A 27,332-nucleotide genomic window follows, 5' to 3' on the forward strand; every position below is an offset into this window, starting at 1 on the left:
AGGCCAGAGAGATTATACCGGTGACTAGACCTGCGTTGAAAAGAATTAAGTCACGAATAGATTACTGAAAAACAAACGATGCTCAGCCTGACGCCCGTCCGTCTTCCTTAGCCGGGGCCGGCCGGTACTGACACGGGGACCGTGTGTCCCCCCTTCGAAAACCCTGACGACTGAATCGTACACGCCGCGCCGTCGTCGGCGCCGGCGTAGCTGTCCCTGCCGGAGGTGAGCGGCCCCGCGTTTCTGCCTTCCTTAGAGTTTCGATCCTCCCTACAAGATCGTCTGTCTCCAAGGGGCACTCTACAAGAATGCTGCGCCTCAAGTCCCTTTCATCCATCCCATCGTGGACGGCCCCAGAAACCCTCAGGGAACTCTTGAGCCGAGTGCTGTACCGTGCGGTGGGTGCATGAAAACGCTGTCTCCATCTAGCAATGCACAGCCCGGAGGTGTTCCTCCTAAATCTAGCGTACCAGAGCCGTTCTACCGCTCCTTGGACCAGATGGATGCAGTTGACTGCGTGACTGCCAGGCACGCCAGGCCCGGCGCCTCAAAAGTCCTACATAGGAAAAGCAAGGGGTCCAGGGGTCATGTTTTCCAACCCCGCAGGCACTAAGCAACGTCGTGTCTCCGCTGCGCTGTGACGTAGTGTCTGTGGCGACCCTGACAGTCCGCTCGTCGCTGGTTATCTCTACCAGATATCGGCGAGGGTAGCGCGCTTCAGAAAAATCCGGCCAAACATTCTTGAATAGGCCCAATGCACCTGAGCGGCCCTCGCGTTACAACACTTTAGAGACTGGAAATTTGGGCCGCAAATACTAGCGGAATAAGTCCGTGACGAGATCTAAGAGGGCATTTGGTGGCGGGCATCATTGAGGCTTGACCTTCATCCCACCGTCGGAGAGCCGCAAGCGGGATGTAAGCGACGGAAGACCCGGGGGGGGGGGGGGGGTCGGTGCGCTTTGACGTCCCCTGTTGTAAATTCAGAGCGAACAACGATAGTGAAGGCGGCAGTCGGCAAAGTGAGACTTCAGTATCAACCAAAGCCGGGAAACCCAGGGTATAGGAGTGAGCCGACAGGACTCGCCGTTTCGCGGTGCCTAGCACCCGCTGTATCCTTTCACGCTTCTAACCTTGGGCAAAAAATCGACCCATTAAAATCATCTGCGGCCTTGCGGCTGTTCAAACTTGAGAAGGCGGAAGCGATCGGCGGCAAGATCAGCACAGTTTTTGCTGCTTCCGATTCAAAGCCTGAAAGGTCAAGCCCAGGACATGCATTGGGTGATTGGATCATGGCCCATGAATGAATCAAGTGGGCATCCCAAGACCCTCTCAACCTCTGCCTCTGGTCCTTCTCTAGCGTCATGTACACTAAGACGACAGCCTCCGCTCCCTGTCTCTCACAACGTGGGCCCCGCCAGTGGTAGCAGCGGGATGGAGTGAAAAGTCATAAACGCCCGACGATGCGGAGGTTTCATCGGCTAGGACCGAAAGCCTGAAGGCGGAGGGGGTTGTATGGATACTTGGACCGTAGCAGAGACAGTGCCGTCCATATGTTGCGACAAGTGGAGGAGAAAGCATGAGGGGTAAAAGAGACAACTGCTGAACGACACGTTTGGACGACGGTCGGTTTCTGTCGAGCAGGCTCCGGGTAGCCAGTGCGGAAGCGTTGAACCGAATGTCTTTTATCTCTCCGTCCAGCGCGGGTCGGCTTTCAGGTGGCACAGTCCGATCCTTTGCAATGGAGTTGCTGGGCTGGAGAAGGCCTTCGATCGCTTTTGGATGCCGCAAGTAGTTAAAGACAGGTGGCAGATGGTGACAATCTGAATCAGCAGCCACTATTACATCCAGCTCGACAGGAGAATAGTCTTGTAGGAGAATAGTCTTACCTCCATGGCATACATGCGTGGAATTGCCACTTGCCCGCTCGCGCAGCCACAGGCTCTAAGCCATGGGTATCAGGATTGATAAGAGCGACCTTCTTTCGTGTGTGTACGAGAGCTCATCCGACTGGATGTCACAGGCCTCGATGTGGTTCTCGTCAGGCTTGGAAAACCCGGTGATGATCGACATGAAAGATCGACGGCAGCAGTTCCGTGCTAGCTGGATGATTTGGCTCCTGATGTAAGTCAAGATAGTGTAGGTTAAGCGGTGAAAATGGCCAACCTCAATTTTGCGGCTGAGCTCCTTGCGCAGCAGGAACCTCAGATCGCAGGGTATACAGGCTAAAAGGAGCTGCCATGTGAATGTTGTCACGGGGAGGCTCTCTAGCATCTGCCTCGTAGTTGTCATGCTGATGACGATACCACACGAATACTAAGGTACCTTGCTGCATGTGCGATCCAAAGATAGGTACGCACTCTACGTCGTAAGTCAATGCAGGTGAGAGGGAACTTTACCAAGGCACCTTGCGGAAAGACGGTGCCTGCTCGATCTTGGAGATGAGAACCGAAGAGCACGTTTGTCGAGATACCTACCATGTGGACCCTCGAATTGATAATGCACTTACGCAGATGAAATAACAACAAGGTGGTTTTGTGATACAAATTGAACCATGTTGGTTATGATACTGAGCCGACCGGACTCTAACATTCCAAAGACGTTACTTATTCCACAATGCTCCGGACATCTGAGTACGGAGCACCTACGGTCCCTTCCACCTTGCGCAGCTACATCAAGGTACGTATTTCGTTTACGGCACTCGGGTCCGACGGTTTTGGACCCCTCCAATACGGTCACCTCAACGGCCGAAGCAAGATAAGGTGCCCGGAGCAGTGGAACGGCCAACCTAACAGTCAACGGCCCTTATTAATAACCCAATGGAAGCTAGCAACAGAAGACCCTCGAAACCGTTTCCCCCTTGCCTCCCTCATTCCGTTTGGTCGGTCTCCGCATCTCGCACCATCCCACCAAAACCCACACACCATTACGAATGGATACCTTCTGAGATGTGAGATACTCGGTAAACCCAGCAAGACCCAGACGCCAACACCCTTCCACGCGCCTTCGTCGTTGATCCTTCGATGCCATCCATTGCTCTTGACCCTTTGCAGAAAGATCATCTCTTTTGTGCTCGAACATAGAGGACCCTGCAGTCTGCCCAACACGAGTACCAGCCTGTTTCCGAATGCAAGCCGAGCCCTGATGAATAAAAGCCTCCAAGGAGCGAAGCATTACTTTTACCTTCCACTCCAAAAATAGCGGCTGCCTTTAAATCCGTCAACACCCTTCTTCCTCAACTACAACACTGCAACTACTACTCCGACGTAACTTGGCCCCTTCTACACGAAACAACTCCAAGTCAGCAACAGCGACTGGTTTCCTACCACAGCCAGTGGGCAAAGGATACGCCAGAGGCACAAGTTCAAGCACATCGCAGCCATTCATTCCGCAATTACAACAGGGCCCCTGTCAGGTCGAAATCCATCACCTGCAACACGGAGGGAGGGGACGAAAGAGCGACTACTGTCTCCCTCACCGCACACACATGCCCTTGCTCTTACATGATATCCACCTCCACACAGGCCTCACATATCCACCAAATTACCCGCTTTCTCTGGTCTGATCCTGCGCCCGTCTGGCGACGTGCAGTTAAAGAGAGAGCCTTGGAAGCCCATACCCGCCAGCACAGGATTCCAACCGAATGAGGTTGGCTAAGAAAACGAACGCACGCACATCTCATTCTGGACGAAGGACGAAGACGAGGACGCCGACACGCCGCACCCGCATGAGCCTCAACCTCATCTAGTCAAGCTTCCATTTCCCTTCCCGCCTCTGCTCATAAACAGAGTCTGCGGCAAGCACCTTACACGACAAGGGGCACGGCACGGCACAGCACATGGCATGAACAATAATCGTCACAAGCACCAAGAATCATCAGGAATCATCAAGGAGGAATCAACCATGGCGAGTCTGGGTCGGTCGTTCAAACCACCAGCGTACCTGCGGGCGCGATCCCGACCTGCAATGACTGGAAGAACCTTGTCCAACTCTTCAGATATTTCGGTCGTCTCGACAGGATCCCGTTCCGACGCCGATGACCTGCTCATGTCTGGGCTCAATACGCCAGCGTACGAAAAGCCAAAGTCAGGACAAGATGGGTTCAGGATGTCAACCGCCACCGAGTTGTGCTCTCCCAAAGGTATGTTTCAGCTCTTTGCTATAGGTCGGGCCATTATTCTATGCTCTTTTCAAGTTTATCAGTTTCCCACTTTTGATTTATCTCCAACTTCAGCTTTGGACCTTTCCCCCGCCTATTCCATGGGTTTTCAGTTCACTGTTGCAGGCTTGCCCCTAGGTGTCTCCTGTTTGTCTGCTCTTTGGTTGTCGCACTTGGGGCTGTGGGCTGTTCTGTTCCTGTGTTGTTAATTTCGGTTGATCAATCGGTCGCTGTTCTCTGTCATGCACTCCGGTACCTGCACCCAGCCGTCAATGCCCCCCCGTGGACCGCAACGTCGGCGCCGACAAGGACGGACGTTGGCGCCCATTGCCCAATGCTTCAGTGAGCCGGTTTACTACTTTTGTCCCTAGACTTGTGACAGCGAGTCAGGAAGGCTAGTCGGCTAGGGTCAAATGACGACGGCGCAGTGCACCGTGGCACCGTGGCTCGCAGCTGGCCTTGGAGACTAGGTTGTCTTGGATTTCCTCACGACCTTTTGTCCCTGGAGTTACAATAACTGCCGAGATGAGAGGAAACCCCTCCGTTCATCGAATCAGAGGGACAGGACCGAGAGTACAGCCTACAGTCTGAGCCAGTCAAGAGGGAGGGCGGAGAAGAGGAGATATGGCCTCCCCGATGAGCAGGCGGGATGGACTCCGATGAGCAGTGAGTGGCCAATGCCCCTCACTAGTGACCTCAATTCAACGCAACACCGAGTCGCCGACTTGCCGATGACCACCATTGGGTTAAAGGTACTCTCCTGATGGCTGCGTGTGCGAGTGCTTGCGTACCGCGAGGATGAGGTCCTAGTAGTGCTTACGTTGGGTTCGTTTGCTCGCTCCAGCATGACCAGATACGGATCACCACTTCACACCAAAGCCCTGAGAACTATGGCATTGTGTGCAAAAAGGCCCAAGGCCTTCCATGCCTGACGTTCCCATAGCTTTGGGCTGTGCCACTGCAATCAGGTGGTGTCTTTGGGGCCATTAGGGAGTGGGGATGGCGCGCCACTACGTTGTCTTCTGGACGCACCAAACGCTATGTCGGTATCAGCATGAGGTCCCTTCACTGCGTTCGGTCTGGTCCGCGCCCTCTTGGAGATTGAGGAGCGGAACTGACGCGGTGAAGTAATGGGGATGCGATGCTTCCATCCAGGCTGAGGTGGTGGGGAGGGGCCGGAGGGGCTGGGACGCTGGGTTGCCGTTTGGGGACTGGTCTGCTAAGCGGCGGCCTTGGTTCACTCGGCCGGGACGGACCCTGCCCGCCAGATGGCAGAACATCGTCATCATTCACTCTCATTTCTGCTATCGACGGGGTCACCCCCGGCCCTAAGCCCTTTTTCCTCACCTCTCCCAGAAAGTTCGTTCCCGTCTCGCATGGCCACCAGGGACCCTTACAGTTGCGTCATGCACATAGTGTGTTTTCCTTTCTCTTACGCAGTCTTTTTTTTTTCTTTTCCTTTTTTGGCCCAAGACGCTTGATCGGAATTTTACACATCCATGTTCCTTGCTTAGGTTCTCAAGAGGAGGATACCTTCGAGACTAATCCGCCCTTTGGCTCTTTTTAATAGGCGAATCGTCCGCACCATGTCTTCTCGACCTATCTGCTCTTCAATCTGCACGATACAATCGAACTCGCTCAATTCCTCTTGACCTGTCTCCTACGACTAGTACTCTTCGAAAGATAAACTCGGCACCTGCCTGCACGCCCACACCTCCCGATCCTTTGTCAGCCCGTGGCGACCTCTCTGGGTGAGTTCTAGTTTTCTTTCCCGCCGCCACCTCAACGTCTTTCCCGAATAAGCCAACCTTAACTCTCTACTCTTCCACTCAACTGTTTCTCAAAATCACTGCATTTTGGTGGTGAAACATACAGTGCCGTGTGCTAACACTGAAACCACAGTGGTTACTTTTCGTTCCACGAAGATCCCAAGGGCTCTACCTCTGGCCCTCGCCCTCAACCTCAATCAACCAGAACCGAGGGTCGATTGCCTAGACACAAGGCCGCTTCTCTCACTGTCGACTCTTCTTTTCAAGCCGACCTCCGTGGCGCTTCCCGATCTGCAGCCATGGCGCCATCAATCCATCTCTCTCCTATGAGCGCTGCCGACCCTTCAGGTTCATCCGGCGTCAACACACCCGTTACCTCGTATATCCCCAGTGGCGTTCACGATACATCCTTGCCAATGGGCAAGTACTACCCTTCGAACTACGAGCGAAACAGCAGTCAAGACGGCCGCATAGGACCTTCTGGACCCCCGAGCCGTGTATCGTCAACACGATCAGAAGGCCACATCCCAACACGCGAGGCCTTCAGGTCATCCTCACGACAAGACTCCGAGGTCCGCCGCAAGCTACAACAATATCAACGAGACATGATCGCCCAGGCGAGACTGGCGGCGAGCGAAGTGCTTGGAAGTTCACCAAGTCAAGTCACCGCGGCGGTTCCTAGCTCCACTATTACCTTGAATGGGGTACCCTTGACGAGTTTACACCATATCGGAAGCACCGGCGTCCACAAACCCATCTCACCGAGGCTTTTGCCACTAGGAAGCCCGGGACCCGTGACGCCGATGGATCTAGAGGTAGGATTAGGGCAGAGTGGATATCTCGATCGGGGTCGCAATGATGAGATTGCCCGCGTGTTACGGGCCGAGGAAGACCGGATCCGCCGTGAGGGAGCAACTTCGCCGGCGGTGGAAGCGGGTCCGCAAGTTTTCTAGAGTGGCAAAAAAATGATGCCAGTACTCGTCGGTCAAAGCTACGGTGGCGTGGTTCATCTGGGGCCACATTACCTCAGATGAGGACGACAGAAGGCAAGGGGAGAAAGATACGCAGCAAAAAGAAGAAAAAAAAGACAAACGGAATGGAGTCGGCAAGATTAAGACGATCGTTCATGGTTATGATACCCTCTGGTTATTACAGCAAAGCTGAATTTTTTTTTTCTTATTTAGGATTGGGGGGAACAGTATAGTTTGGTTATGCCGGCGGAGGATGTATCTGAAGCCGAGCCAGCCATCTGTAATGCATGCATGGATTGCGGCGTTATCTCTACACTCGTTGCGGAATTAGATTCGTGCGGGCCATCGCATCGGTGTTATTCTTTCCTACTCCGCACCTTTCGCCCTCGCTCAAGATGAGACAGAGAGGGCGGCGGATAGACTAGATGGGGAGGAAGGACAAAATGAACAAGACACTACTTCCACCTTCACATTTGTTTAGTACTCCATGAATGCTCCTTGCCGATATGTTTGAACGATATCGTTCTCCCGGATATGTGAAGATTTCGAACTCATCATCGGGCATCAAGCAGCTTTACAGTAGTTGGCAGGGAAACTGCCCCGTACGCCACCTATCTCGCCTACCCACCAATCCTGATCTGTGTCTGTCTTTTTGATGATTTTGATCATATCTCCCTCGTTGAAACTCAGATCTCCGTTGCTCCCTGCGAAGTCATATTGGGCGACGACAAATTCTTCCGGCGCTTTGAAGCGCTTGGCTGGGGGCGGCGGTGGTGGTTTCTTCTTCCCTGCCAGACTCCCCTGACCGGGGACGAGCCCCGACTGGTGACCGAAATATTCGGACTGGGTACGTGAGTATGATGGCGACACGTTGGGGGAACCCTGGGTCTTCCCAAGGGACGTGGCGGTAGTGAAGTCGGTTGGCAATCCGAGCTGAGACCGCGAGACATTCGTGCTACTCGACTGCGGGCTAGGTTGAGGTGACGGCTCCCTCGCCATAGATGGACGGCTCCCTCCGTTGTTTGAGGGGATTCGCATGGTCCGAGGGGTCGGTGTTGCACCCTCGTTCATGCCAGAAGGCGTCCGACCCAAGCCGTTCCGTGACGATGTTGATGTCTTTCGGCCCTGGCCGTCGTCCCCTACCCTTACTGGTTGCCTCCAGTTCTTGCCATGTGCTATGCAACTGATAGCCTCCACCTCCTTCTGAATTGGTACAAAAGACGCTGCCCAGGTTGATATCACGCTCTCCATTGGGGGTGGGGGAGAAGGAAAGTCGTGATCTTCGCAGTAGTTGTGAAGTACAGTGTAATACAGCCCGAGAAGCCTGTTTTGGATCGTAACATGAGAGGCCAGAATATGAGGAATCAAAGTGAAGACGGCCTCAATGATCGGAGGCAGAGCTTCCCTGATGTGACCGTCGGCAACTTGGAACTCCTGCGACCATGGTTCGTCAATTTCAGAAACCCAGATCCGCGTGATGAAGTACTTACCTCGGACGCGCAAGTCATCTCGAACTCGGCCTTTGACAAAGCAGCATCTTCCTTCGGCGTCTTGCCGGGCTTCTTCTGGAGCTTCTTGACCTTTTCCTGGGCCTTCTCATAGTCCAGCCTCTTGTTCTCCCGCTGCTTGATAGTCTTGCGAAGGGGCTGAATGTACTCATGGGCCTCGGTAGCAGGGCCAATGACCTGCTTATCGATGGCCGTCACTTCTTCGGTCAGTTCGTCCTTGAGGTCAGAGTAGGCGCCGCTAAGCTTGAAAGTGCGATCGAGCTGCAGCTGAGGAGTTTGGACACTGGGGCGGCTATGTCCCTCCGAGGCTCCCACAATTGGGTCGTACAAGCCCTCGTACTCCTTTACCATAGCCCACTGGCTAGTGGCCATGGTGACCCATGCTTCACGGAGAGTCTTGGTATTCTCGATAATCTAGCAACACGAGACCCATGAGTTAAGATTATATCACACACATGTGAGAACCTCATCGGGTTGAGATGATTGTGAGAGGAGGGTACCTTGACTAGCAGTTTGTCTGCATCTTCGTAGTCGTGTAAGACGGCAGCAATTTTGGCATTGTCCCCGGGCCCTTTGTTCATGAGCTTGCCGAATTGTCTCTGCATCGACTGCATCTTGAGGCTGAGTAGCTTGCAGGCAGCAACTATTCCGATTTCGGGGACGAGTAACAGTGCAGTGCTACACTCGGCGAGGCGCAAGTGGAGCGACGGACAGGCGAATGTTACCACTTTTCCAACACCTTAGACCAAGTGGTGAAGTATGGCGACGAGGGGGTAGCCGTGACCTATGGGCAGCGTTTGGCGAGGTTATGTCGCAGTGCTGGTCGGAAAATGGAGGAGGGGTTGGATTGTTGGGAGGAGTAGGTCAAGCAAGAGAGCGTTGGTGGGCAGACGAGTAGTAACGGCTCAAGCTTGCCGACAAGCCGTGTTCTCGGGATGTTCCTGCCTACCTATGTGAGGTTGGTAGGACTCCTAGGTAGGTAGATACTCGGGTGAAGAGCATCGAATAAGGCTGTGCTTAGCTCCCTACCTAGTGTGGTTAGCTGAGGTAGCGGTTGCGTGAAGGCGGGATGTGGAGGATGGTTACCTTTGGATTGGTGACTGGCTAGACCTGACGCTGGATGGGAGGGCGTGGAAGCGGAGAAAGTTACGAACGAAGACTCAGTACGGGGAAAGAATAGTTCTTCTAGCACTTCAAGGAGGGGAGCCGAGCAATTTGGGGGACGGGATTAATTACGCCAATCTTTTTTGGCACAAACGGGAAGCCCAACCAACCGGGTCAGCTTCTGGAAGTGCCCAGGATACGCAAGACGAAGCTCGGCCATTGTGGAGTGGACAGATATCATGCTGTTAATTCGTGTCGATGGATTCTCTACCTTAGCTATGTGTCATTGCCGGGTATTTGCTCTGTACGAATACAGCTCCCACTGCTACCTTAGGCTCAGGGTAAGGTATTTAGGTATCTTTCCAACCACCTGTATCGTGTCACTGTCCGGGGACTGAAACAAGGAACAAGACCGAAGATATGGCAGAGCAGCCCCAGGCCGAATAACATCGAGTCGCTGCCGATCGATGGAAGTTGGTTGAGAGTCGCGTCGCGATTGCCTTGGACGAGACCAGGAGATTCCCGTCTTTCTGATCAACTTGGCCTTTGACCCGCGCAATACAAATCCTGGAGGCCATGATGAATCCATGGTGCGAACCAGCAGGCAACCAAGCCTCCCAGGCGGTGAGACTTGAGTCCTACGAAGTTGGTAGCTTTGTCGTGACCCTGTGGTGGCTAAAGTACAGCGAAGTACCAGAGCTATGGCCGGCTGCCGGCACTGCTTCAGCCCACCCGGCTTCCATCATAAGGAGACAGCCAAGGCCCAGTCTCAGTCACCCTGCCCGCTTGGCGTTCAGACGGGACTTGACGGTACCTAAGCTGCCCCGCCATGAAGTGTCAGCTACCTCAGCAAATCCCAGGGGCAAATGGAGGTAGGTATCCGTCAGGCAAGGTACGAATACTTTGCAGATGAGGGGACATCGGCAGCCCATGAACACATGTGAATGTTCGTGCCTTGGCTTTCCCATATTGGAGGATTGCGGAAGTCTGTCAGGCTGATTTCTCAGACCAGAATCCAGAAAGCTAGCCACGACGTGGAAAAACGTATCGCGCCAACCCAACTGCCTAAGCTCTTTTCTCAATGTTTACGCGTGCTGAGCGCGTCGCTAGGTACCTATTCCATACATTAAACCCATACTGAACCAGGAAGATCCCATGAAGCCCTGAAAACTGAAAGGGAAGCCGCGGGCACCGTCTGAACCTAGCACTCCTCCCCCCACCGGGTCCCTGACAGACGACATCACGTCAATTTCCTGCTCGATGGACAACATCCATTTGAAGATTGATGCCTTTTTCACACCCTCATTATGATGTGAGCGGGGTGAGTGCATCATACACTTCTAGTTTAGGAAATTATCTCTAAGCTGCACCCTCTTGCTTGCTTCACTTCATTTTAGCAACGGAGGTATTGAGAAGGAAGTAGGCAACTCCGAGCAAGGAACGGGCTGGCCGGACCAACTAAACCGGAAGTGCCAATCATGTGACTTGGCGTCTCACCTGGCCCTTTACACGCGCCAAACTTAGTCGCGTCTACCAGGCTTCACCTCTACCTTCGACAGTGGGTAGGCACGGCATGCATATCGCTATCTAAACTTATCTTTACAATAAGCAGCATGCGGCTCGTTGCCTTGGGCCGCGGCTATCGTCTTGATCACCATGCCTCTCGCCAGCCTTAACAGCAACCAGAATAGCCAGATGGGCTCTGGTCTCCCGATTGCCGCCCCAGTGTTGGAATACATATGCCTCTTCACCCACGATCTGAAAAGAAAACAGAAAAGATGGCAGGACGGTCGCCTGAAATTTCATACGTTCAACAAGCGCATCATGGTCTACGATGAAAGAGGGAATTTCATCGGCGATATGCACTGGCGGGAAGACTTCGACTTTGATGAAGGCGAAGAATTCAACTTGGAGCGCGGAGCCGTCATAGTTCAAGTCGCCGAGTGTATCGGTAGCAAGGACCAAGACCTGACTGAGCTCCTCGACAAGAGAGCCAAGGATGTTGAACAGCGACATGCTCGCTCTGCCGCAAATACAGGAAACCAGCCTCACCCACCCACACGGCCATCAGTCCAGCACCCCCAAGCCCAATATCGGCAACGCCATTTGTCTGACGTCTTCACTACTCCTCGCGGACCACAGGGGAGGGCCGTGATCCCAACCACATCGCCATATGAAGATCGGGTGATGGCTCAGCAATCTTCGAGTCCCCATGACGAGACTCAAAGGCCCACCAAGCGGAGAAGGAGAGAGATATCGCCGCCCAGCAAGTCAGGCTACGCCCAAAACTTGTTTGGCGCAACTCTCAATCTATCGTCTTGGTCGGCGAGCGCCCCGGTGCGAAGTCAGCCCGCATCGACAACGAGAAGCGTTGCTCCCTCTGTGGAAGCACCACCTCGCTCGGTTGTTCCAAGCAAAGGCGTCAACTCATCCAGGCCAAAGCCTTCTGCAGTCGTTGATTTGACCAACGATGATGCAGTGCCAGCGAGAAATGTCACGGCCTTGATAACATGCGAGTCAGAGATTCCGGCTACAAGTAACACCCGTGCGTTAGCAAGACAAGCCCCGCTAGGTCAAAGGCCCTTCAGGAGGCCAAGCACGCCTGTCCGCAGAGATGTATCAGTGGAAAGAGACGTGAAAAGAGACGTGGAAAGAGACGTGGAGATCATCGAGAAGCCTGGAGAGGTGCTGGGCCCTAGCAGTCATCAATCTGAGAGTCGCCTCGAAGCCCCGAAGCAAACAAACTCAAGAAAAGGCAATAGGAAGTCGCAAGACGGCATACAAGAAGCTGCTACACACCGACTAGATGATCGGCCTGACAAGGGCGCCATGCCTCAACCTGTGCGACTTCGTGCTCAAGCAACGGCAAAGAGGAAGGCGCCAGGAATACACGAACACCTCTCGGAGAATGAAAGCACCTCATTGATACCAGCAGCGTCGGTACCAGAAAGGACTTTGGTACCAGGTGATGAGGCTGAAGATCCAGAAGAGCCAAAGACCAAACTTCGCATCAAGACAAGAGAAAAACGCGGTCTGATGGTGGTCGCGAGGAAGGCCACCACGAAGACCAAAAAACGGCAACTGAGTTCACACGCAAATGGGTCAAACCCGTCAACATTAGATGGACAGGTCATAACGGATGCCCTTCCTTCGGAACTTACTCCTACAATGATCCCTGTTTTGCCCATAGAAAGTTCACCGGGGAATTCGGCCCATGATGGCTACACAGAAGCCGCTCCGAAGGTTGATGTCAGGGCCGATAGAGTGCAAGACTACAAACGACCCGACGAGATGGCTGAGGATTTGGTTCAGCCTGAAATCTCCGACGAAGAACGTCGTCAATCATCCGGACACTCCTTGCAGCCAGCGCAGACGCTAAGGACGCGGAAAGCTCGGCGTAGCCCGGACCGGCAAGACGACGTGGAAGAGGTTCACGTCAATCCAGGCCCGCGATTAGCATCTCTAGGTCGAAGGACTGTAAAGAGTAAGGAAATTATTGGCTCGTTCAACACAAGACCGCCTTGCAAATACCTCGAAACTTCGGCCGCGACTGCAGCGCCTCAGAGAGAAGCCCCCGCTACGACTAATAGTCATTCCGAAGCCAATTCCTCGGTTTCTAAAACGTCGGATGGCATTGGACAAGCAGAAGCCATAAGGCTTACCAGAACGACTCGGTTAGAGAACCCAGCAACGAGGGGCCGGAAAGCGGCACAGAAGTCAGATGCTATGGGCGCTGTTCCAGAGCCAGTCTTGGCGGCCAACCTCGACGCAGCTCTCAATAGGAACCTTGGCAGAGTTGGCAATAAATCAGAGGCAAGGACTAGCGCTGAAGTCGGCGTGGTGGCCGGTGAGCCCAAAAAGAAACTTCCTGGGTTTCAAAGGGCAAACGGAGGTCCCTGGAGCAAAGAGGCTCACGATTTGTTAGGATGCACAAGACCTGGGTGATAAGGCTAGCAACAGAACAGGGCGATAAATTTCGACAAACATATAGATAGGCAAGTGGAATCATGGAACTCCCTCGATCCCGACCCTCGAGACGCGGTTTTCATGTCGCATTCCTAGGAGACAGATCTCAAGGATCTCGCACGCGCCTTACGCTTGACCTGGGAAAGTGAGGATATCTTCGGGACTTCGTCACTGTCAGCATTGTACTGTAGTATGAAGCTACGCAGGTACAGAACGGCGAAGAGCGAGTACCTAATTTGGATTGATCCAATGAATTTATATATCCCTACATTAAATGGACTGGATGCGCCTCCATTTCTCGAGATCGAGCTCAACATGCTGCCCGCAACATCAGTCCTGAGTCGTTCCCCCCTCCCCCGCAGGTGGCAGCGAAGTGATGAATTACACCAGAGACTCCTAGGATGCGGGAACTAGCCGGGTCAGAGCTGAGTAGAAGGTTCCTTCCAGCAGCTGAGATGAACGGGGGCGAGGATAAACAGTCCAGTAGCCTGTAGATTGGGCAGACCCCGACAACGAATGCAGAATTCATCGCTCGCCAATAGGTGCGAACGCCGCTCATCGTCCTGGTGAAAATATTCGTCTCTATTAATGATTGACCCTGTGAGACTCTTGGTCGATACGTTTGTACGTAGTTGTCCTTCGTTGAACATACTCAAATGCTGCAAGGCACACACACCTCTACGGCCGTATGAAAGTGATATACGTATACTACATAGATCGACTGTTCATTCGAACGAGCTGTAGAAGTGAAGCTCACCTCAAATAACGGTCGATGGAGGGGAGTATGCCTCGGTGTGAGGAAGTTGGAGACCACGTGGTTGGCAGTGAGATATTGGCCAGATGATGCTATCAGGACATGTCCATCCCTCCTCCATATGAGATGTTATGAGCCCTTGCCGTAAACTGCCTTGCCCCGTGCAATATTTCACCTACTCGAAACAAAATGAAAAAGCTCAGCCCCCTCACGGGGGACCTCCGCAAATCCCTGGAGACTCTTACCAGCCTCAGGTGTAGCGATGCAGCGGTTTTTCACGAGACTCAAACTCGCGACCTGTGCAAGCGGGGTAATTCACTCGCGTTTTCCCCCGCTACCTTACAGGCCTTGGTGACAATTCACTGTTCTCTTGTTCATCACGGTTCGTCACAGAGGTGTCTGGAGCTGTGTCTTCGAGGTCGACTTACATGCTTGGGGCTGTTGGCCGGCAAGCTCCCAACCACCTCATCGTCGAGCCGTGGCTGGCATCTAGTGGTTAGCGTTTAGGGGATTCGAGCGAATGATTATAAGCATCCCAGCCTTGTAAGTCCGGTACACGGTTACAATTAGAATCAAGGTTCCCGAGAAGGTTCGCCAATTCTGCACACAACGAACGAAACCGCATATACCGGGATAGCTTGGTAACGAAGATAGCACACACTTAACTACTGCGACTCCTTCGGGACAGGAAGCAAATGTCAGATAGGTCGAGGTACAGACACGGTCAGCAACACACTCAGTCTCCCGCCGACTCTTCCCGTTTCCACCCTTTTCCTAGTCTGATTACAACGACCAAGCCAGCCATCATCCAGCTATGGCAATACTGGAGAATCCGTTCAGTTCTGAAACTTGACATGAAGAATCCTGCGCAAAATATATCGAAATTGTACGTGGCCGTTCAGGTGTTGCACCTCCCAGTTGTCGACCACCCTTGACCAGTTTTGGACCGAACTTTATTTGCTATTGTGTGACTAGTGATAGTGACCTGCTACGCAGAATCAGGTGCCAGGCGGATCTGAGTACCTTGTTATCGAAAAGAATGAAACCTTTGTGAGTGCCAGATGGATCACTTCTACGATAAGTATAGAGATTCAGCCACCGGGGTTTGCTGTGATTCCGGTTCAGCAGGTCCTCAACCAATGCCTTCGGTAAGGTATGTGAGGGCGGCTTTACGACATTGGTAGGATAATTCATACGGGACCAAAGTTCCACGCAATCGCTCCCATTCCGTGGTAACTGAGTCTCATCATATTGTCCACTCATTCGAGTTCTCTTCAGCGACGGTAAATACAGAAAGCAGATCTAGGTGAGTGAAGGAACTTATATGAAATAGTTTCCCTCTTACTTCCGGTATCGATCGTCCCGACTTCACGACATGGGTAAATTGGTTCGGCTGGCACGAAGCTGGCAGTGAACATTACAGACTGCGGACTAGAGCCGAATGGAGCGAAAGGATTCCCTCGAATCCGAAGGACCAGACTAGCGTTACAACGGCACGCCCATAACACAGCAAAAGTACCGTGCTTGGCCCATTTGCAGAAGACAGCCATTCTGTATTCGTATTGTGCTAGCTGGTAACACACCCCGGCTGCCTTGAACCAATTGGGCGAAACCAGCCACACACTTGTCAGCAACCGGGCAGATTCCGCTCTATGTGTGGTGGCATTGGCAAACCAGAGGTGGAAAGCCTCGAAAGGTGCCTTGGAAGCTTAGCCCCGAGAGGTTCCGGCACGGAACGGAAGGTAAAATAAAGCTTGTGTACTCTGTACTGTGTACGGATACCTTGATTTCCTTCGTCTGGAGGTTCTAAGCCTCATGTACCCGGCATGACTTGGCATTCTGGAGTCTTAGGTTGTCTCTTTCCAGCTAAGGGATTCGTGGTATGTGGGGTTTACCGCGCACCACCCCGCTTACAAGATCACGACAGGATCCATTGATATCCTATCAGCCTCCTCAAGTGAACAGAGTATGTTGTGCCGCGTCCGGGGAACTTTTGGCATCATCTGTACCCGTACGTCTTCCTCCCGGGGTCATCGTGCATAATACAGGGACAGGATGTGTATGGGATACCTTCAGGTACGTCGTTGCTTGTGGCAGGAGCTTGTGAGAGCAGGTCAGTCAGACCTCAGACGGATTATGACTGATTGTCTGAAGCCTCAGGCGGCCGCCATTGGCTATGGGTTGAGTCACCAGGACCACGTGACCTGAGATTGGACGTCATTGACCAATAAGAGACGATTATACTCGCCGAAAACCCAGCGCCCGGCTCACAAGTTGTGGGGCGTCTAAGCCAATCAGATTCCTTTAAGTGGGCCTCTTGAGCCGTATATGCATCTCTCATTGGCCTTATCCCCAGACACCGTCCGCATTACGCTAAACCGCTTTCATCTCGCCGACGAGCTCAATCAAAACCACCGGCTGCGCCTTGCTGGGGTACCGATGGACAGCCAGTTGCGGCCTCAGCAGTGAAATACCATCCATGACTCCGGCCTGGCTCACCCGCTTCCCTCTCGAACTTCTCTTTCCAATCTTCAATACTGAAAAGCCGAATACGTCGATTAGCAGACCCGTGTGAAGCTACTCCAAAGCTGGAGAACTTCCCTTGATCCGTCTCTTGTCCCGCAACTTTTCCCTTCAACAACACCCCATCAGCCAACTTAGGAGGAATCCAAGTTGCTGACAAACTGCCTGCCCCTTGCAAGCTTCGTCTCCAGAGACAATCTCCCATCTAGTATCATCACCCGGTTTACACCAAATTCATATTGGAAATCGCCTCGAACGAGAGCTTTCTATCAAGGTGAGCTTTAATCTCCATACGACTTGGTGTATCAAAGCGATTCCCAAGGCAGCATGTAGTTCCTCGGTGGGAAGATCTGGGGATTTAGACACTTCGCCTTCACGATGTATCTTGTATCACTTTCACGTAAAAGCAGACAAACCCCCCCCCCCCCCCCCCAAACATCGTCCTACCTCAACTCGACATATACAGAATTCCGGGCAGCTTGATGTAGGATATGAGACCGGCCAAACAATTACTTACCCACTCTCATTAGCAAGCTTTCAGCAGACTTGGGAAACAATCCGGTCTTAGTTACTGCAGGGATCCGATTCCCCGTCACCATATCTTCTACATTCCGCCGCATACCTTCCGTAGCCAACACTATCAACGCAATGTCCGGCGTGATACGAAACCAGTCTACCGCTGCCTTCCAAGGCTTCTCTATCTCTCAGCCCTTCCTTGGCGCGTCTCTGCAGTTCTACCCTGAGATGGGCACCCAGGAACTCGACGACCTTGTCAACGCCTACCTCCCCGGCTCTGCCTCCATTCAGGAGAAACGAGCTACCGTCTCCATGGACTTCTTTGCATTCTCTCAGCTCACTGGAGAGACCTTCAAGTACTATCCCGTTGCCAGCGATTCCAGCAGCTCCGCCATCTCCTCTGCCGGATCTAGCCCCATGCAGAACTCCAGCAGCAGCTCCAACTTCGTCTCCCCTGTTATTTCTGACTGGTCTTGGTCTCAGTCTACGCCCGGCTCAGCCTCTGCGTCTACTCCCGCGTCCGTCAGCCAGGAATCCGTGTACTCCAAGTCGTCCAAGAGGGCCGCATCTTCTGTGACAAAGCCCCAGGCTAACGACTTCTCCCACCTCCCTGGGATGAAGATCATGACAAAGGATGGTCGCGATGTCACAAACTCTGCTTCTCGCGGTTGCAAAACCAAGGAGCAGCGTGATCATGCGCATCTGATGCGCATCATCAAGGCATGCGACGCCTGCAAGAAGAAGAAGGTCAGGTGTGACCCTAGCCACAAGAAGCGCACCACCACACAAGCACAGGGTGCGGCCGCGGCTCCAGCGCGGTCGGCGAAGAAGGCCAAGACGTCGAAGAGGGACTCGCCAGTAGCAACCGAAAGGTCACCACAACCAAGCACATCATTTTCAACACCAGCATTGTTCACAGAGCCCTCACTCGCGGACCTCGACATGCTCGATATGGCAGATTCTTGGGAGTCCTTCGTTCAGTTCGATGACGAGCCCGCCAACGTCGCGCCTTTCGAGTACGACTTCTTCTTCGACCCTGCGGGACACCTCACTCCCGAGTCAAGCCAGTCTCCCATTACTCCCTCGATGGTATTCAGCCAGTCTCGGAACGGCTCCGATGGCCTACAAGACGTGGTTGTCAGCAAGCTATTTACCGACGAGCTCGATGTCCGGCCACCGGCGCTTCCTTACCTGGACTCTTCCCCACGCATCAGCAACTATGTCGACTTCAACCTCTACTCACCCGAGCCAAGCTTCTTGGACGACGACGTTGCACTGCTCAGTGACATTGGTACTACTATTACCACCAAGGCCCAGAGCACGGTGTCTCAGCGCCGCAGCTCACCTCAAAGCGGCGAGTCGTCAGTTCAGCAACAAGTGCACCTCGGTCGCTCTCCGACGGCACCAGATGATTACTTGGCAGACGATATCGGAGTACCAGTAAACCGAACTGCACTGGGAGGAACCAGCGTCGCGGTCTGTCGTCACCGTCACCGTCCATCGTCTGTAGCAGTACATGCTGGAGTTCCGGGCGCTTTGATGGTAAGCATTCCTCACACGATACAACCTGAACTTATTCTGACATTTGAACAGACCGTGTCTGAGTCTCAATTGAGCCTATCCGACGTCAATGCAACATCCCGCAGTGTACGCTCACAACGACCTGCGGATCCAGCCCTGCAACCAAGCTCGCCACAATTACTACCACTGCCACATGCCACGTCCCGCGCTGCGGTCAATTCTTCGGGAGTACATGTCACCGCATTTGGCGGCGTACTGCCAGGAGTAGTTGGCCGTTTACCAACGTCCTCAGTCATTGCGCCCTCACGCTCCTCGACCGCCGTCGAGGAGGCGTCTTATTACGCGCATATCACGAGGACAATCAATGGCGCCAATGGCCGTGGAGCAATTATTAGCGGAATGTCCAGCAGCGTCTCTCCGGATGCTCAGCTCCAGCTTGCCACGCCAGAGTCGTCAGAAAGTCGTCACAACACCACACATAGCGTCACCCGTTCCTCTGCTGGCGCCTTTGTACTAGGCGGGGTACGCATTCTGACGGGGGCGGTTGCGGGTGGTAGCTCGACATGCAAGCGCCGCTCTCTCGTCGACTGGCTGTCCAAGTCGCAGTGCCTGGTATACGTGGCACTCTTTGCGACTGTACTCGGGTTGGTTGCGCAAGTCCTCATGGTACAGGCGTTCGCCGGCCGATTCATTCAACTCGCTATTGGCCTAGCGATATACAAGGTCTACCACTTTTACTCAAGTCTCTATGACTCGAGACCGGAACAGAGCCATCTTGGGACCGCCACGTCAAAGCCGCAGGGCTTGAGCGACGGCGCGAGGCTTCTCTCCTGTGTCAGCACGAGACTACGACGTACCTGTCGACAGAACCAATCCGCACAAACCCCGGTCAACGGGGCGCGGATAAAGATTCTGGGCCTCGCGCAAGGTCTCTCATGAGATCTTGTGTCGACCACCTGCGGCTTGGGCTAATGGCCCTGGCTTGTATGGATATGATAGTTGTCGTAGTGTTTTTGTTGCTGTCTATTGGGAGCGTTGGTTTCTGAGATACCCCTCTGTTTTTTGATGAGACGTGCATTCTTCACGAATGGCATGCACGTCAGCTATATCATCGGGCAAGGTTGTGTTCTGTTGTACAGGCTGGAACCAGTATGCTGGACACGGAGCAGTTGCGTATGAACTGCTGTATAGTCTAGTTAAATTTGGTGGTAGCGTCGTACGATATAATATAACTGCCTTGCTCACACCTCTTCATGTTGACTTTCGCCCGACGTGCACTCAGTGTATACGGACACGACCATTCCAAAGCTGTAGAAGGGCTTGCCAAGGACCTCGGACTTCAGATTCGTCCTTCATCTCAACACGAACTTGAGTACCCTGAGAAGGATACGTTCAAGTGGTCAGTGCCACCGTTTGACAGCGGGGTCACGTGATACCATGTGTTCCCACCTAATGCAAACTTCATTCATGGCAATAGGGTAGATCGGGGCCAAAACTGATTCAACCTTGGCTCCTAAAAAGCTAGGGGTTTACGTGACTAACAATACTCCTTTTCCATAGTGAGTAGCAAGCCAGGCGAATAGTTTTATTTGCTTTATTGTCTCGAGCGACGTGTGCTGACTACAGCCAGACTGAGTCATCCTTGTTTGTCACTCTGCCACTTACTTGAAGTCCTGTTCAGGGCAATTCTTAAACAACAAGCGCCCAGTATCGCATATGGTTTCAGTTCAGGTGCTCTTCAAGGCTTTGGTCCACACTTCGTTTCAATAGGACAAGTATTGAAGGACAGCCTTGCCCTGGACTTCTGCAATAGAGTCAGATAAGGAGACATACAGAACCCTTCTGACACTTGAAAAGTCGGTTTTTGCAGTCTTGAAACTTTCCCAGTCAAGTGCCAACAAAAGCCCTTGACAACCCAATTCATTGTTCGAACAGGAAGAGCAGCGACAAAGGAAGCTCTCGTGAGAGACGCAACTTCTTCACAGCTTACCCGAACTTACCTTGCCTCGGGTGTATGTCTACCTGATCTAGTAGGCCAGGGATTCTCCAAATACAAGGGCAGCCTGCAACATTCTACATTGGCCTGTATCGAAATACGCTATACTTTGCGTCGGCCTAGAATCTCTCGGTCTCTTGTCTACTTGACGAGACTACCGTAGTCCAGTCCGTTGCTGCGGCTCTGGTTTAACTCGGGACACACAGAGCAAATAGCCCCCATTCTCATTTCTTCGGGAAGGCAACGATTGTCTACATCTCTGAAGTCGTCAAGTGCTCTCTGCACCTTACCTTAGTGCCAGTCGTACTGCGTAGCTTGAATCCGTGGAGCTTCTGTGGTACCCAGGGTAGAAAGGCATGCAACAAGTTGGTTCCTTCCCAAAAAATTCACCATGAACGCTCCTGCCTCTTCAGATGCGCCTCCAGGTGGACCTGGGCCAGAGTCTGGGCCTCGAACCGGAACACAGGACAAAGATAGAGGAAAGCGGGCTTCGACAAGCAAGTTCCTGCAAAACATATTTTGCCGCCTCAAAACCTCATTCACCCCCAACTCCAAATCACCATCCTCTTCCTCACCTACCTTAGCGCCCTCGTCCCAACTACCAGCAACAAATACCGCCCAAGCACAGCCAAGCCAGGCAGGGCAGACATCAGTGCAAGAAGACGCAGAGATGGCTGGCGTTCTTACTCGACACAGTCAGTCGACTGAGCCTGCGCTGCCTCTATATCCCTCCAGCAAGGCTCCCGTTCCCGCTTCGGGAGATGACAAGGAGAACCAGCCCAGCGCCCCGGTGGTCTCCGTTCCAGCTCCGGCCCTGAGCCGTATGAGCCTGGAATCCTTCGGTCGGCCGCGATCATCAGCCTCCATCCCCCAGACCACGCTCACACCTCTCAGCGAAAGGCCTATGCACCAGATGCTAATGGATCAGGCATTGGATATGGTAAGCAGCTAGACCGACCAGCAAGTCCCCTCATAGCAATGGAACACCCCTAATATCGTATCCAGGCTCGACTAGCACTGCGCACCAACGAGACGCCCGTTGGCTGTGTCCTTGTCCACAACGGATCGGTCATTGCGAGAGGCATGAATGCCACGAACGTAACCCGGAACGGTACCCGCCATGCTGAGTTCATGGCATTGTCTGCACTGCTGTCCTACCGACCCAACAATAGTGAGGAGGCCGTCGAGGCTCAGCTTCGCCAACAGGCCAGCGAACGTTCCAAAGTAGATGTTCCTGACGATGAATCGGATCTGTTCCCGGATGACGACGAGTATGTCAGGAAAGGTCACCTCTACCCTTACGGCCAGAAGCTTCATCTCGATCCTCGGGTCGACCGCTCAATCGTCAGAGAGTGCACTCTTTACGTTACAGTCGAGCCCTGTGTCATGTGCGCCGGACTTCTTAGGCAGCTTGGGATCAAGAAGGTCTACTTTGGCGCTGTCAACGACAAGTTTGGTGGAACTGGCGGTGTATTCAGCATCCACAAGAACTCTACAGACACCCGCCAAGACCCCAACCCAGTCACTGTTCTCAGGCCGATCCAGATCAATGCATCCAACGCTCCAAGGCCGGCAAGCTCTGCGTCGGGAAAGAGTTCCCTCAACAGCAATCGTCCCGCGAGCCGAGGTGGCGATGGCGGAAACGTCGAGCCAGGTTTCGAAGCAGAAGGTGGTTGGGGCCGCGACGAAGCTGTCGGTTTGCTGCGGAGATTCTACGTGCAGGAGAATGGAAGAGGTAAGTCGTTGATTAAAGGGGGCCATCGAGAAGCTGTAAGCTGACACCTTCTCTAGCACCAGTGCCGCGCAAGAAAGAAGGCCGCGCTGCTAGGTTGGCAGCCATGGAACAAGCTGGAGGCGAGGGCGGAACGCCTATGCCATCCGAGGCTTTTGACGTCGCTGACGGCGACGACCAAGGTGCCGCTAGTAATGGTGCTTCAACCGTCTCCAATGGCAGTAAAGAGAGGGACGAAGCTTGAGTGCACCGCTGAGCATTTTCAAAAAAAGCCGCACGCATTACATACTACGGGGATTGATCATTACATGGGGTTATCAACACTGATGGGACGATCCATCATTTATCTTAGATTGGTTCTATTGTACTTTCAACGAAAGGCAACTAATAATAGACGAAGATGCATCATCATTCGGGTATCCTATCCAATTCCCCAATGTGGTACTCAAATGACTAATATCCCACAAAACTCCTCGAAAAAGACTTCTTTTATTCCGCTCATGACGAGGACCTGTCACCATGGGGGGTGATGGTCTCTCCAATCTCCTTGTCCTTGCCGGTGACAGAGCCGCCCTGCTCAGAGCTGATGGTCTTCTCCAGGGGCTGGGGCTCGGAAGCGGCATGCTGGTGTTCATCAGAGCGCCAGAAGTCCTTCTTTCCCTTGAACGCGCGGCGGACCCAAGGCGGCAGGATACCGCCAGGAATGCGCCAGGTCCAGGGGTCCTTCTCGTTCTTGTTATACGGAACGATGCGGCCACCGGAGACCTTCTCGATGACCCAGACAAGGCCGTTGATGAGGATGTAACTGCAGACACCACCGATGAGGCCGTCGGCAATAGAGTAGGTGAAGGGCATGAGTGCGAGGGTGATGAAGGCGGGAACGGCATCACCCATGTACCTCCAGTTGATCTCAGTGACAGCGCGTACCATCATGGATCCCACGAGAACCAACACGCAGCCGGTGGCCCACGAGGGAATGGAAGCGAAGATGGGAGCGAAGAAGATGGAGATGAAGAAACAGATACCGGTGACCATGGCAGTCAGACCGGTCTTGCCTCCCTCAGAAATACCGGCACCGGACTCGACGAAGGCAGTGACGGGGGGAGTACCGAAAAGGGCACCAACGGAGATGCTGAGGGCATCGACCATATAAGCGACGGATGAGCCCTCGAAATCCTGAGTCTCCTCGTCGATGAGGTTGGCGAAGCGGGCCATGGAGTAGAGGGTACCTGTGCAGTCGAGGATGTCGACATACAAGAAGGTGATGAGGGCGAGGCCGAAAGCACCGCTGTATCCTCCGACGTTCCACTCTTGGACGTTGAGGGTCCTCTGGATCGGGTGGAAGTCGACAACCTTCTTGAAGAAGTCAAAGTTGGAGTCGCCGATGACGGTGTCAGGGAAGTAGGTGACAGAGGTGTTACGGGGCCAGGAGATGATGCTGACGAGGATGATTCCGGCCAGGATGGCGCCCTTGAAGCGGTACATCATGAGCATGACTGTGAAGATACCACCGCAGAAGATGCCGATCCACATGGTGGGGTTGCGCATCTTGGTCGAGGACGGGCAGAGACCGTCAACCTGCTCGCTCGCGATGCAGCCAGCCAACTCGAGGGGGGTGGAGGTGGCGCCGACAATCAGACCGATACCCTCGCTGTAGGTGAGACCGATGAGGGTGAGGAAGAGACCGATACCGACACCGGTGGCGAGCTTGATGGAGCGGGGGATGGCGCGAGCGAGCCATTGACGCAGACCGAGCAGGGCGAGGCCGAAGAAGATGAAGCCCTCGATGAAGATGGCGGTAAGGGCGACCTGGTAAGGGACGGCACCGGTTCCGTGGTAACCGACGACGGAGTAGGCAAAGTAGGCGTTCAAGCCCATACCGGGAGCGCAACCGACGGGCATGTTGGCGAGGAGGCCCATGAAGAAGGTAGCCAGGGACGAGATGGCGGCGGTGGCGGTAACGATGTCGCGCTTGACCTCTGCCACGCAGAGCATGTAGTCCTGGTCCTTGTCACAAGTGAAATCGTCGGCGTTGCGCGGGCAGACGCAGGTACCGCCGGAATCGGCGACGATGGAGGAGTTGACGGCGATAATGTAAGCCATGGCGAAGAAGGCGACGAGACCGGCGCGCATCTCGGTGAAGAAGAGTGATCCCTTGCGCTCACGGGGCTTTTTTCATGATATGTTAGCATACTTGTCACGCATCATCATTGCGACACCTTGCCCTGCGCGCTTTGCGCAAAGAAGCGGCGGCCGTGTGGTCATGTCGAAGGAGTTGTGGTGGGAAGTTGGGGAATTGGCGACTTACATGGCCGGAGCCCTCAAGCTGGAACCACCGACCGACCGGGCCGGCGGCGATCTTGGCGTTCCATTTCTGGATGAACCCCATTTTTGCACGAAATTTTTCGTCCTTTCTTTACTTTTCCAGTCCGCAATGTTTCGAATGGCGATAAACGGTTGGGAATAGGTAGTCTTGCCAAAGATAAGAAATATTATCGGCAAGGACTTTAATAAATAAAAGAAATGTGACCCGAGATCTGATCGATGTTGACAAAGCCCGAGTGAGATTGCGGCGCGGATGTCGAAGATCTGAGCTGTAGAGAAAAGCAAGTCAAAGCAAGACAAGCCGAAGCCGGGCTTCTTAACTAGTTTTCTTGACAACTGCGACAGAGCAGGGGAAGAGCCCAATCAGGGGGATGAGATGAGATGAGATAGGAATCGGGAGTGGCCGTTGAGGCACCGATTAGAGGATGCTGGACAGCGACGGGGGCGAGGATGGGAGGCGAGCCTAGAGAGACAACATCGACAAACCCAAGAGGGCGGAACGGTGGATGGTTTTTATCAATGGCTAGGACTGGCACGGGCAATGGCTCATAAACAGGATAGAGGCAACGGACCGCGCCCCCCTCCTCTTGTGGACGAACGACAACGGCCAGTCGCGTTATCAAAGAAAATCTCGAGCCATTATTTATTAGTGCGAAAGGATTATCATTTGCTGGATCACCGAAAAGGTGGGTGGGCAGCATAGCAAGGGCCCAGGCGTGGTGGATCAAGAAAAAGCTGTGTACTTTCACTTTTGCCCGGATAGCTGAGGTTGCCAAGACCAAGATGGCAACTGGGAGCTAGGATGGGCATGGGAGAGAAAGAGAGTGAGATGGGACTCAGAGATGGGCATGGGAGACGAACCGGGGGGTGGGATTCCTGAGAGTTACCCTACAAGTTACCGCGTAGACGATGGACGAAGGCGAGGCCAAGCCAAGGGTCACGGCACCCCCTTCTAGGGCCCAGCTTCCGAACCTCCCCAAAGACTAGCGCGACGCCCTTATCCTGGTCCCAGTTTTTATTTCTCGCATGCAGTCGTAACGACTTCATCGAGTTCTTGTCTCAGTCGGTGCATACACGGACGGCGGGCATGGCGTGGCATGGCATGAGATGGCGGCACCGGCCTCGAAGCGCGCGAAGCCATGTGCCGGAGAAGCTCAACTCGACTCACTGGAGTCCATAGACTGAGCCCATTGTGGGATTGTGGACACAGCCTTCTTGCTGGCACCTGCTTGTCTGCTTTAAAACTGGTCAATGGGGCCCGAATACCTTGACATGAGCTCCTCCATGTGGGCGTGAAACGTGGGACTGTGGATGCGCCGAAAAGATACATGTGGTGTACGGAGTAGGTGGCATGGCGGCGGCGGCGGCGGCGCGGCATGTCGTCCAATGGCACACACAGGCAAAGAGCAAGATATCGGACCCGAAAGATGAAAGAAGTGACAGGCCGAAAGCAGCGTTCCAGCTATCTGGATTGTGAACGGGCTTGCCCCATTCCGAAGCCAACACGCTATTCAGGGAATATGTTTACTTTGTAAGTAGAGTTGGCCCAAAAAGCTCAGACACCAACGATGGCCATGTGGTGATGAGTTGCGAGTTTCTAACCAGATACGGCATCATCAATTGGAAGTAACAGGCTGTACGGATAGCAGATGAGGGAAGCTCTGGGCCGTCGGCATGGTGGCTTCTCTAGCTGCGCTGCCTTTTGCCAGGTCACATCGATAATGCGCTGTGTCGGACGCCATTGAAGACGCCATACAAGGACAACAGCCTTTGATATTGTGGTGACTGTGAGATGGCGAAGCACAAAGAGATGGCGCTTAGGCATGAAAGATGTATCATGGATGTAGGCCGGGGCCGACGGCAGCGGAAGGCATTTGCTATTGGTAGCTGAAGGCGAGGCGAGGCAAGCAAGCCAGTCCAGGCTGCAGATGCTCCGTATTGCATGGGGAAATGGAAGGCTGTTTGGAAGTTTTGACGGGGTTCCATTTGCAATCGGGTTGTACTCGTCGTGTATCCGTATGTATTGCGTATTCTATTGATGGTATTGACTGGTGTCGGTAGTGGTTGTCCAGAGCGGCATGCTGGGCAAACATGGTTCTTGATGCGCCAGTGACAAGCAGATGTGGAAAATCTTAGCACATATCAATCGAGGGCGGGGCCAAAATGAGCGTCGCAACAAAAGTGCGTGCGTCCCCCCCCCCCCTCCCCCCGCCGGGCCTGCCCTAACTTTTTTCTTAAAGTACCTTACGGAGTAGCCTTAATAAAGTGACCCGACCAGATCCCCAGAGAAGAGAGTTGCGCAACGCGACCAGCCCAATCAACTGGCAAGAAAGGTCGGACAGGTACTGCGGCAAAAGAGCATAAAGAGACGGCAGTGGCGCACTACATCAGAAGAGGCTAAGGCAGTGTAAGTGTGCCTAAATGAATTGCGGATACATCCCGCCTGCTTCAACAGGCCGAACCTGTGGAGCTAAGGCAAGGAACTGGCCGG

At 53.6% G+C, this 27,332-nt stretch overlaps 8 protein-coding genes across 8 annotated transcripts; 4 read left to right on the forward strand and 4 right to left on the reverse strand.

The window, feature by feature from the left end:
- Positions 1-1,368: 1,368 nt before the first annotated feature.
- CCOS01_11745 (uncharacterized protein) lies at positions 1,369-1,884 on the reverse strand (the record flags this gene model as incomplete). Its single annotated transcript, XM_060459896.1, has 1 exon — positions 1,369-1,884. A coding segment is annotated over one exon (516 nt), but the record flags the coding sequence as incomplete, so codon positions are not given.
- Positions 1,885-5,827: 3,943 nt separating this feature from the next.
- On the forward strand, positions 5,828-6,878 carry CCOS01_11746 (uncharacterized protein; the record flags this gene model as incomplete). Its single annotated transcript, XM_060459897.1, has 2 exons — positions 5,828-5,907; positions 6,059-6,878. Coding segments are annotated over 2 exons (900 nt in total), but the record flags the coding sequence as incomplete, so codon positions are not given.
- Positions 6,879-7,460: 582 nt separating this feature from the next.
- CCOS01_11747 (SH3 domain-containing protein) lies at positions 7,461-9,117 on the reverse strand (the record flags this gene model as incomplete). The annotated part of the gene is made up of 3 exons (XM_060459898.1): positions 7,461-8,330; positions 8,387-8,818; positions 8,905-9,117. Coding segments are annotated over 3 exons (1,515 nt in total), but the record flags the coding sequence as incomplete, so codon positions are not given.
- Positions 9,118-11,164: 2,047 nt separating this feature from the next.
- On the forward strand, positions 11,165-13,453 carry CCOS01_11748 (uncharacterized protein; the record flags this gene model as incomplete). Its single annotated transcript, XM_060459899.1, has 1 exon — positions 11,165-13,453. One exon carries the CDS (start codon positions 11,165-11,167, stop codon positions 13,451-13,453), a length of 2,289 nt encoding a protein of 762 aa, XP_060309730.1.
- A 3,946-nt stretch (positions 13,454-17,399) lies between these two features.
- On the forward strand, positions 17,400-19,727 carry CCOS01_11749 (uncharacterized protein; the record flags this gene model as incomplete). Its single annotated transcript, XM_060459900.1, has 2 exons — positions 17,400-18,809; positions 18,861-19,727. The coding sequence occupies 2 exons, from the start codon at positions 17,400-17,402 to the stop codon at positions 19,725-19,727; spliced, it is 2,277 nt and encodes a 758-aa protein (XP_060309731.1).
- Positions 19,728-21,175: 1,448 nt separating this feature from the next.
- CCOS01_11750 (tRNA-specific adenosine deaminase subunit TAD2) lies at positions 21,176-22,760 on the forward strand (the record flags this gene model as incomplete). The annotated part of the gene is made up of 3 exons (XM_060459901.1): positions 21,176-21,724; positions 21,790-22,519; positions 22,576-22,760. The coding sequence occupies 3 exons, from the start codon at positions 21,176-21,178 to the stop codon at positions 22,758-22,760; spliced, it is 1,464 nt and encodes a 487-aa protein (XP_060309732.1).
- Positions 22,761-23,014: 254 nt separating this feature from the next.
- Positions 23,015-24,905, reverse strand: CCOS01_11751 (permease; the record flags this gene model as incomplete). Its single annotated transcript, XM_060459902.1, has 2 exons — positions 23,015-24,685; positions 24,825-24,905. 2 exons carry the CDS (start codon positions 24,903-24,905, stop codon positions 23,015-23,017), a joined length of 1,752 nt encoding a protein of 583 aa, XP_060309733.1.
- A 1,533-nt stretch (positions 24,906-26,438) lies between these two features.
- On the reverse strand, positions 26,439-26,666 carry CCOS01_11752 (uncharacterized protein; the record flags this gene model as incomplete). Its single annotated transcript, XM_060459903.1, has 1 exon — positions 26,439-26,666. One exon carries the CDS (start codon positions 26,664-26,666, stop codon positions 26,439-26,441), a length of 228 nt encoding a protein of 75 aa, XP_060309734.1.
- Between the last annotated feature and the right edge of the window lie 666 nt (positions 26,667-27,332).

The sequence above is a fragment of the Colletotrichum costaricense genome, assembly GCF_030867565.1.
Source record: "Colletotrichum costaricense strain IMI 309622 chromosome Unknown Scaffold_13.1, whole genome shotgun sequence".
Lineage (NCBI taxonomy): Eukaryota > Fungi > Ascomycota > Sordariomycetes > Glomerellales > Glomerellaceae > Colletotrichum > Colletotrichum costaricense.